The sequence below is a fragment of the Leptinotarsa decemlineata genome, unplaced genomic scaffold (assembly GCF_025532065.1).
Source record: "Leptinotarsa decemlineata unplaced genomic scaffold, Ldec_3_MD MMD2_tig00000882_RagTag_RagTag, whole genome shotgun sequence".
NCBI lineage: Eukaryota > Metazoa > Arthropoda > Insecta > Coleoptera > Chrysomelidae > Leptinotarsa > Leptinotarsa decemlineata.
This window is the reverse complement of record NW_027412556.1, coordinates 86,861-98,225: the sequence shown is the minus strand read 5'-3', so window position 1 is coordinate 98,225 and position 11,365 is coordinate 86,861. Positions and strand designations below refer to the sequence as shown.

The window sequence follows — 11,365 nt, the reverse complement described above, 5'->3', positions numbered from 1 at the left end:
ATTCTACCGGTAGTCTACATAGGTAGTCCACGTTATATACATGAATATGTGCAAGATGCAATGACATATGTTTGTCATTACGACCGGCTAGATTTCTTCATTACTTTTACGTGTAATCCAGAATGGGTTGAAATTAGCCACATGCTGTTTCCCGAACAAACGTCAAATGATCGACACGACATCACCGCATGTGTATTCAGGCAAAAATACAGTATATATTGTTTAACAAGGCGTCTTTGTAGAAACTCAATCCTGGATGTACTCTATAGAATGACAAAAATGAGGCCTACCGCACGCACACATATTCTTATATGGTTAGTTCGACCAGACGAAGTAGATGATATAGAAAATGAATGTTTTTCTCAAGGTCAATTGTAAGTGGCACGTTCCCGAGTCGGAAAACCATCAACTTTATTTGTACTTGTGTCTGATAACAAAACAAAAAATATCGTATGACAGAGGATGTTTCACTGAAGAGTGCTCTCTTCCTAACAATTCCCAGTTGTTTTATTATAATAAATAATTGGACTTGATAATTTTGTATTAATTTTAAAATCCTGAATATACTCACTCATTGATTGTTAGACGGAACGAAGTTCACCGGGTCTGCAATTAAATGAATAAATAAATTGTTACATACCCTCATTTTTTTATTGTTTATTATTATGAAACTTGGTTGGCCAAAGCACGAATCAAAATAAAATTTCAGAAGAAGAAGATTACAAATGGTGGGTGGTGATAAAATTTTGAATATTTGACATTTCCAAAATAATATTAATTTCAAAGTGAAATTCGATATTCCATATTAATGTTATTTGTAGAACTATGAAATACTATGTCAATAACAATGATGAAATTGTTAGTTACACTTTTGGCTAGCCTCATTTCATTATCTCTTCCCTTCAATAAAGTTAATGCAGGAGTGATGCACAGCCATACGAACGAATTACACAAAGAACGTGAAACTGACGGAGCCTACAGTCCCAGAGATCACAGTCATTTTTCTGAAGAAGGTGAACATTTCAGTGAATTCGATCATGAAGCCATACTGGGAAGTCACAAGGAAGCAGAAGATTATGATCATTTACCTCCCGAAGAGGCTAAAAGGAGATTGAGTATACTACTCAAGAAAATGGATATCAATGGCGATGAACAAATTGATAGGAAAGAACTCAAGGCTTGGATCATTCGCTCTTTCAAGTAAGGATTTGAAAAATCCCTATTCAGCTGGCAAAACAATCATCATTTTAGAATGATTTTCTATGTGCATTTCAAAGAGAAAAATCGTCCTAATCGTCCCGATTTTTTGGAGAAGGGAGTCATTAATGTTCGATATATGAGAAATCATACATCAGTCATGGCTAAATGAAACGCTGTAACATTTGGCAGTATTCAATTCCATGCCATTGCAAGCACCCGAATTCTCAATTTATCTAAATCTGCTCAGAGATTTTGGCACTCACTGTTCTCAGTAATAGTAGATTATAAAAATTCTGAATATAAGACGCACAGTACATATAATTGATGAAATTAGTATGTATGTCGATCCCATAGATGGCGTCTTCGTATGATCAAATCGTTTGTTCAATGTCACCACTTTTTGAACACAGTAGTGCCATCATCAGTAGATATTTTTTCCTATACACATTGTTTTTGAGTTGTAATGATCACTTTTTTTGGCGTTCTTGAGCTTCAGGTTCTATCTTCCATTTATGACGGTTTGAATGTTGAAGTTGCTTGCAAAATTCATTTTGAGCATCATATCACCGAACTTATTCTTTTTGCCAAAGCTACTGCAGTATGATGGATTCCCCTCATTGTCTTAATTATTAAACAGTATTTGAAATTTTTTCACCGATAGAATTGATAAAACAAACTAAATAATTTGCAGAATGTTATCAGAAGAAGAAGCCAGAGACAGAATGGAAGACGCTGATGAAGACAATGATAACATGGTTACTTGGGAAGAATATATATCTGACACTTACGGGCTCGATAGTACGGAGAAGGAAGTAAAATTTGGGGATGAAAATGACAAAGTGTGTATACTTTGAAATTTCAATGATTTTTTTCTAACTCGATAATTTTTAGCTGATTCAAGATGATAAGATCATGTGGAAAGCTGCAGACATCAACAGTGACGGTATTCTCGATAGCGAAGAATGGATAGCATTCACCCATCCAGAAGAGCATCCTAATATGCTTCCCATTATTTTAGGACAAACTTTGAATGATTACGATAAAGACGGCGATGGATTTATAAACTTTCAGGAATACATTGGCAACCGAGGCGCGGCATTAGACAAGGAAGCTCTAATTACGGAAAAAGTCAAATTTGATGACGCTCTGGATAAAAATCATGATGGAAAACTAGAAGGTAGTGAAATATTGTCCTGGGCTGTTCCCAGCAACGAGTAAGTTGAAACGAAATGGAACAATAATTTTTCTATTTTTATCCACATATTGGTGCCCTGGTATAATGATAATAATCATAAATATACTTTATTATCGAGACTGAACTTGGGCTTTTGCAATCTAGTCAGATTTTGGAACCTCTGACGTAGAATAAATCAAAAACAAGCACTTTTTCCAATCACCAGAACTTCAATACTCTTCTCGATGCACGTTTCCCAACCAAGTTTGCATCTTCAGGAGATGCTGAAAACTTATTCTAACTCTAAAACTCGTCTCTGTTCATATCTAACTGAGTTCACTTTTCTATACACATCGATGGATTCGGTTGGAATTTGCTGGAAATTTTGGACCTTTGTCACTGTTTTCATTGCATACTTTGCCATGTCCAGACTTTTGAAAACATTCAAAAATCTATTGTTCACCGATCTCAACAATTTCAGACATTTTTCATTTAATCTATGGTCGTTTTCCAAGGTGTGTGTTCCTTGAAACATTAACATGATCTACGGTCCAATCAGATAATCGATTCTTATTTAGAAACTCTTTCTGTGTTCTTTTATGCATGCTTTGGATATTTTTTTGGTTTGACCCACGTAAAACATCAGCCATTTTGTGTCAACCTTTCATAGTGAGAATCAAAATAAATGAATGAGTAATATTTGGTAGTTGTTTCTTCCAACAGACAATTCAAATTCAATAATGACGTTCCCATCAGCCTCCCAGATGGTTTCAAAATAAATTATGGGATCATTATTTTTTCCACGACTGTCATAGGATGTTTTAAATTTTTAGAGAAATAGCCACGGAAGAAGTAGACCATTTGTTCGCCCACAGCGATGACAATCATGATGATGTTTTAAGTTTTGAGGAAATTCTCGATCACCATGACACATTTGTTGGCAGCGAAGCGACGGATTATGGTGATCATCTTCACAATATACACCATTTCAACGATGAGCTGTGATGTGTACAATAGAACTGTAAGTTTACATCCAAATACGTTTGAGATTGTATCTGATATTTGTAAATTCAAAACAATCACATTGTCTTCCTGATTGATTATAAAGTTATTATTTATAACTATCCGAATCAAATTTATGAACATATGAAATAGACAGAAATCGGGAATCATTTATACTTGACTAGGCAATCAGTTTTTTTGTATCTCGTATTTTTTTATACAGTTAGTTTTACAATTTGGCTGATGGTGTAGTGGAAACATTTTTTCTGTAATGGTTATGAACCATGTTAGTGGTGTTGAAACTTTTGCATATTTAGTTATGAATATTACTGGAGTTTAGTCCCAACACCAAACCGTTATTTTTAACACCTCGACACGTGTTTCAATCACCAAGTGGAAGATTAAACTTCCTCTTGAACTTCAAGAGAGAGATTCAATCACCAAGACACGTGTTTCAATCACCAAGTGATTATCTTCAAGAGGAATATTAATCTTCATCTTGAAGATGATCACTTGGTGATTGAAACTTCAATCTTCCTCTTGAACTTCAAGAGGAAGATTAATCTTCATCTTGAAGATGATCTCTTGATGATCGAAACTCCAATCTTTCTCTTGAACTTCAAGAGGAAGATTAATCTTCCTCTTGAAGATGATCACTTGGTGATTGAAACACGTGTCTTGATGGTTGAAATACGTGTGGAGGTGTAGAAAATAACAGTTTGGTATCGGGACTAAACTCCAGTAAAATTTCTTTTTCTCAGAGAAGTCTTTATAATCGACAGATATTAATATTTTGCTTATTAAAAATTCGTAAAATTATAGGTTAGTTTGAAAAAAAATCTAATTGATATCTTAAATATAATGATTCTATGTAAAAACACTTTTCAGGGACTCTTCAACATCGTTTTTGTTCTTTCTAGAATGTGGTAGTGTCAGAATCTCCAGTATTGGGATCACGTGGAGAAGATATCACTACTTGAAGCAGCAACATGATTTTAATTTGAAATTTCGACTCTTTGTTGTCTAACATGAAAAACCTGAATGAAATTTACCATTTGTATTGGTCTTGCTATTTCTGACTACCTGCTATTTCTAACTACCTTATCATATATCCTAATTTTTCCACCAAACACTTCAACGCTTTTTATATATATCTCAAAGTTATTATCAGAAACCTTCCACTATAAAATATTTGTATATGAATCCTTATAAAAATTATAAAAAGTCTATTCAATAAGACCTCAAGGTTTGGGTCCCTGGTTTCATTCCATAACAGGTGACTGAATTAAATGACTAACGTGCGCAATTCAGCGCAGGTAGTCAGACTTTATTAGTGTTAATTTGAGTAATGCTCGATAGAACTACTACTCAAGACTATATAGGGAAGCAATAGAAATTCAAAAGACATAGAAACAATTTCGATCCATAAAATAACAATAAGTTGTACAGGTAAAAGGTTATTGAATTGAACTAAAATAGAAAAGAAGCCATGAACACCACCGATGGAATGAAACCAAAGACTCAAACCTTGAAAGTTGTGTCTGCTGTCCAAGGCACTTCCTCTATTGCCTCTTTCGATAATGACTACTGCAGTCATATATGAAAACCTGCAGACCATGCCCAACAAACCTAGAAAATAGATTCAACACACTTTATCTACCATTCGTAAAAATGGGATGTTATTAGTTGCCTCAATACATTTTTTACAAGTCAGTTGATACCATCATTAAATGTAAAATTTCATTCGGGAAGTAGTATAGGCTGTAGATTGCTGAAAAAATAATTACTGTTGACTTTCTTATCGATTATTGAAATGCTTATTTTGTTTGATCTTAAAAGTCTTTCGTGAAATGTTGCCATCCTCACATTTAAACTTTGAAATATCTGGTTGCCAAGAAAAGTTGGAAATTTTGTTCAAACATATGTGAAAGGTTGTTATTTTGGCCTTGTCATAATTTTATTTTTTGGTAAAAAGTAGATGGTAACAAAAACTTGAACAACTGAATATTTCTCATCTCATTAATGTTGTTGAAACTTTCATCTGCATTCTTCTGTTCATTAAATGTCGTTGTTACCAAGGCTGGCTTTCAAAACCTTTCACATCTCGAGTTTATTCAAATTGAAAAATAATTCGATATTTTAAAGAAAATCTTTGAATTTTTGGATGCAAAATATTTTCATATCATATTCATATATATGGAATTGAAACTAACTTTCTGGATCAGTTGGTGAACAATTAAGCTTGAACTTCGGCCAGAAATGTATTTCAGCAATCTTTAAATCTACACAAAATTTGTGGGGAATCATCTACTGGGAATTTCGAAAATTACCAAATACTGTATTCTGGTCCATGCATTGCACTATTAATTGAATGTTGAGTGATATTATTACACCTTATTCCTTATAGTCAATTCAGTTCAAATTATTATCCATTGTGTACTTTCCAGTCTCTTGTTGGCATTTTTGGAAAAAAAATATTTGCATTTACTAACAAATAAAAAATATTTGATAATTTGAATCTTGTGTCTGTAACATACAGTATGTATGTGTAGTCAGTCCCTTTTCAGAAATAAAGTGGGTGTTTTGCATTATCCTAACTCATTAATATTTCATTGAACTATTTTGATTTTTCTAATATTTTTGCAAATAGCTCATAACATTTTGTTTTATTTTTTCTGTGTCATTTTTTTTGTTGCTTTCGAATGTTGAGTATCAACTTAGTAAATGAACGTGTTTGATAACAATTTTGGAATAGATAATAAAGTGTTCTTTCATTTAAATATTCCCTATTTTGAAAAAATGTTACTCGACATGTTCATTCACCGAGCTCTTCAATTAAGATAATAAGTTAAGTGAACACAGCTTTGAATCAACATTAACTGAAGGAAATGTCTATTCTTCTAATTATTTCTGTATTTGTGCCATGTCGTGCAAACGATTTATTTATTTATTTATTAAAAATATATTTTAAATATGCGTGAAACAATTTTAGTATTTCTTAAATTCTGCTTCTGCTAAATATCTACTTTTCATTTTGAAGGCAAGATAACAAGAAACGTAAGGAATATAAATAAAAAATTAAAAAACATAAACAAAATGTCGGGAAAGCAAAAGCGGATTGCTGCAGTTTTGAAGTCAATAATACAGAAAATAAAAATAAAAGTGGGAAATCATTTGAGATTTTACACTTCTACAGAATCATCTCTGCTGTTTCCATCAATCTATTCTACTTGATTTTCCATTAAATAGGATTGAACTTCTTGAAAGTTTTTCTGAATGGATTCAAATCCAATGTGAATCGCTACTTTCGCACAGGCACCGCTCTTAAAGCGCCTCAGGGATTTTCCTGTAGTGCTTTTGTGTTTTGTCCTTGAAAGAAATTGCTTTTAATGATGGGTTGCGCCCACTCCACTATTTTATCAAGTGGTGCAACTGAATAAATTAGTACTTCAGTAATCGTTGCTTTATAGGAATATCAAATTTGTCAAGATTGATTGCCAGTTTAATTATATTGTCCCAAAATAAATAATTGCTCGCTGCACGAGTTCAACTGTTGAAACTTTCCATCTACTATAAGAAAAATAAAACTGGGAATAACTGGAAAATGATATATTCTTCAACTTATTGTACAAATAAATAATTTAAATATGCACCGCTAACGAGCTAAATATCAGTAAAGCTTTGATAAAAGTAGTACGTGACTGAGTATACAATAAAATGCCTGAAATATATTCTCTCTTTAGTTGAATTCTTCGAAAAAAATACTGCCCAATTTTGATTTCTCGTATGCCACAACTCAGAGAGGCATTTCAAAGTTGATATCCAATTTGGCGTCTCTTGCCAAGCTTACGATGTTCGACAACTTTACTGCCAATCTTGCCGCCTCGTCCAAATTATCCACAGGTAAAATTTTCAAACCGGAAGAGGCAATCAATACTTTCGCATCATCGACGTTTGTTCCCTGAAGCCTACAAACAATCGGCATTTTCAAGCTGAGCTCTTTGGCGGCGGCAATAATTCCCTCTGCAATAACGTCACACCTCATTATACCCCGAAAATGTTGACTAGTATGGCGTGTACTTTGGGATCCGCAGTTATTATTTTGAATGCTTCTTTGACTGCAGACGCGGTAGCCCCTCCTCCAACGTCAAGAAAATTTGCGGGGGAACCTCCATGTAGAGAGATTATATCCATAGTGGCCATTGCTAAGCCAGCTCCATTAACCATACATCCAATGTTGCCATCTAGGGCGATGTAATTCAAATCGAACTTGGCGGCTGCCACTTCTTTCTCGTCCTCTTGGGTCCAATCGCGAAGAGCGAATAGTTCCTTCTGCCGAAACTGTGAATTGTCATCGAAACGGAATTTGGCGTCCAATGAGAAATCTGCAAAAATTTCAATTTCAACAGTCTTTTGAATATGAATCAATTAAACAATTCAACTATTACGGGTTTTAGACTATAAGAGCAAAGGTATAGAGTTGACTAGATTCATTCCAATTCTTTCTCACTTGTTTCGTGAAAAGTTTTGTTTACTGATAATTCATTCATTTAGACAGGAACTAAATCCTGCGTTCCTCTAAAGTGGATAGATTCAAAATAGTTGAGATGGTATTATATTTCAGAGTACCTCATACAAATCTCAATTTGTATGCTCGTATACATAAAACTGATTCTGGACCGAATATATTTCATTTACATTTACAGAATAACAAGCAGAGTGGCAAGTAAATGATATGTAGATCATGCATAAAGAAACAACTACTTTCATATCGACATTGAATTATAAGAAAGAAAAAATGCTTTCAAAACTACCCTCCTAATTCTTCTCTATCCCAAATTCCTATTCTTTCCTAAAAAGCAGTTACATTTCTGGTCAAATCTGATAATTATTTATTTTGAAAAGTTTTTTCATTTCGGGAGAATAAAAACTTGAGAATGTCAAAAAAAGGGCCTACAGAATACAAGAATAAAATTGTACTTTTTTTTGATAAAAAAAGCATGCTGTTTTTATACACTGAACCTGAGAAAAGTCAGTGGTATAGATCTTGGAGGATTAATGAAAAAATTTGGCAATGATCATTTTGCAGGAAACATTTTCTAAAAGAGAATTATTAATGTAGAATAAAATGATAGTTTCTCACATGTTTCTCCTGCATCTTCAGCGTATGGGTTGATTTCAATCAATAGTGCATCTTTCTTTATGAAAAGGTCATACATCCTCAGAAGCATATCAGCAGTTTTGCTTTTTTGGGATTGTAAGCCCACTGCGACAGCAATCTTCTCGGCTTGTTCTTTCGATAAACCTTTCACAACGTCAACTGGTTCATAAAGGATTGCATCTGGATTCTCTGCCGCCACTTCTTCAATGTTAACTCCACCCTGTGACGAAGCGATTATCACAGGTCCCTAAAAGATTTTCATAGTTCCCACAAAATTATAAAAATTCAATTGTGTTTACATTGAATGCTCGTTCCATCATAACTGCAAAGTAGAATTCTTTTCTGGGAAATTTACGCTCGGCAACCATGACGGCATTACATATTCTGCCTTCTCCCCAGTTTGCTTCGTCACTAAATACTGTCCCAACATCTGACCAGTGATATCTTCTGCCTCTTGAGGTCTAAAAATACAAATTTCACACATAATGATTCAACTAATACTTTCAACTTACGAATAAACCATACGGACACCGCCCTTAAGGCCATTCTTGAAACTTCCTTTGCCTCGTCCTCCAGCTAATACCTGTGCTTTCAATACCAAATCTTTTGTATTCAATTTTTCTGCAATTTGTCTAGCTTCCTGTTTGGTTTTAGCAACACCAAAATTGGGAACAGTTATTCCTGCTTCTTTCAGCAATGAATAGCTGATATGTTCATGTACATTCAAGTTTCTCGTTTGTTGTTGTTGAGGATGCCAAAGGTTACTTGGTATAGAAAATAGAATCTGTAATGGTAGGAGTTAATTATATAAATTGACCGATATTTATGTAACACAATTTGAGATCTGTCAAAAAAAATTTTTTTTTTTCTGGCAGTGATAAAAAATATTACACCCATAAGAATGTACCTTAGAATTATTTTTCAAAACTATATTTTCAGCAAGCACTATACTCCTCAACATGTTCGCTTTTTATGTGAAAAAAATCGGTGAAAATTTCGTTACAAGACACTGACTGAACCACGGAATAAAAATACAGTGCAAAAATGAAATATGACTGATACTAGTTGGTATGGTAGCAGTGTTGCCAGATAACATTTGCGAATTTCTTTAGACAACTCGATAAAAATCTTTAGATTTTTCAAATCCAAAAATGTTCAACCATGCCAACTCAAGTTCACTTAGTTTTTTCATTTCATTGTGAAACGGATTTGGATTTTCAGTATATGGACGTTAATATGTCACTAATCGAATTTCTCTTCATTTTTATTATACTTATATTTCGTGTTTAATTATTTTTGCCAAGAATTTAGCTGCAGATGAGAACGAAATATTTTGATATAGTTTACATCCAACAGTGATACTGTCGTATATGTGGGGTACGAAATATAATCGTCTTAAAACAATTATTCTGTGACATGGTATCCGCGACAAGAGGAAATCCGTGTTCCTCCAATGACGTCACTTATTCATTTAGGCCTGATCTGAAATTTACCAAAACATTTCTGAGGTATTGTTTCAACCAATAGAAACGCGCTAACGTTTTAAATGAACCACTGGAAATGAATCCATCGGTAGACTCACCGATGAATTCAAGAAAGGTTTACAGTCAAGCTGGTGGCAAATAATTCCATGAAAATGAAAAGCTTCCTGTGTGACATCCGGGTTCAGGAAATCATATGGATATGAAGAATATCGACATAAATTCAAGAGATAATTTATCGGACATAGAAAGGACTATAGCTGCTTCCTTGCAAATTTTAGTCGTATTCTTGTAAACGTAAGATCCATTAACCGAAACCACAAATGTGCAGCTTGCTTCTGCTGATGGTTCCGTGTATTTGAACTTTTTTTGTAAATCAAGTGTAGTCGATCCTTGCTCTTGGCTGTACCAAACTTGTGATAAGCCAAAAGCCCGAAATACGTGTCTATGGTTTGTTGAATATGAGTTGAAAAATATTTTTATTCACATTACCTTTCGACAGTTTTGAATAATTCCATTCTGGCGAGTCGTATTGTTAATGAAGTCAAGACGCCAGACGTTAGTAGGGTTGTTTCATCTCATGCAGAATTTAACTTACGGACAACCTATCACAGCATGGAATCTCTATTTTCAACAAGTCACAGTTACGAATTCTATTGAGTTTTCAACTTTGTTACTTCAATAAGTTTTTTAATCACTTCTTTCTGAATTAATATTTTCTGTACTTTAGCAATTTAATTGGTAATGTCGCCGTGTGTGAAATTGAAACAATCTTGTTTAAAAACAAATCTGAGCGCTCGGCAAGCGTTCGATAATGCAGATCTGTTGTTTGAGTTACATCTGATCGGTTAGTTCCGAGGTCAACGAGATATTTCAGTTGTCATTTGTCATGTTGGATTTGGAATCTATTCACCGTTTGGTGCTTCTGTGCGGTGATCAGTCCTTTAGTTTTTTGTGCTTCGCCTGTGACCCATCTTTTCAAGTGCATGGACCATTGAATGACTCCTACACAATGTATCTTACCGGGATTTTCTCACTGTTTAGCCATACTCCCAACCGAATGTGGATGGGTCCGTCCCAGGCTCACTTTATTGTTGCCACGTTCGGCTCTAAAGTATCAAATTTGTTACCCACTGGCCGGATAATCCTGGTAGCTAAGGCCATTACAAGAAGAGAAGAAGAAGAAAAATTGGTGGTTATAGATACTTTTTGGGCAATTAACTGTTATTTTCAACTCTTTTCGGCACATACTATCTTATGAACCCTTACACTTATGAATTCCTCACTAGGTTCATTTTTTCAAAACAAAAACATTTATTTCAACAAAAAAGGAGGTATTTATCTGGT

At 34.1% G+C, this 11,365-nt stretch overlaps 2 protein-coding genes across 3 annotated transcripts; one reads left to right on the top strand and one right to left on the bottom strand.

The window, feature by feature from the left end:
- Positions 1–707: 707 nt before the first annotated feature.
- LOC111509953 (reticulocalbin-2) lies at positions 708–4,436 on the top strand. Of its 2 annotated transcripts, none has more exons than XM_074174701.1 (5): positions 708–1,200; positions 1,892–2,039; positions 2,092–2,414; positions 3,208–3,395; positions 4,297–4,436. In XM_074174701.1, exons 1-4 carry the CDS (start codon positions 836–838, stop codon positions 3,377–3,379), a joined length of 1,008 nt encoding a protein of 335 aa, XP_074030802.1. In that variant the 5' UTR covers positions 708–835; the 3' UTR covers positions 3,380–3,395; positions 4,297–4,436. The 2 variants fall into 2 exon arrangements, with proteins under 2 accessions (XP_074030802.1, XP_074030801.1); XM_074174700.1 differs by having other exon boundaries at positions 4,265–4,436.
- A 2,534-nt stretch (positions 4,437–6,970) lies between these two features.
- Positions 6,971–9,603, bottom strand: ScsbetaA (Succinyl-coenzyme A synthetase beta subunit, ADP-forming). The gene is given in 7 exon segments (XM_023165809.2): positions 6,971–7,429; positions 7,432–7,761; positions 8,520–8,784; positions 8,837–8,928; positions 8,931–8,998; positions 9,050–9,321; positions 9,445–9,603. Coding segments are annotated over 7 exon segments (1,338 nt in total). The 5' UTR covers positions 9,499–9,603; the 3' UTR covers positions 6,971–7,172.
- Between the last annotated feature and the right edge of the window lie 1,762 nt (positions 9,604–11,365).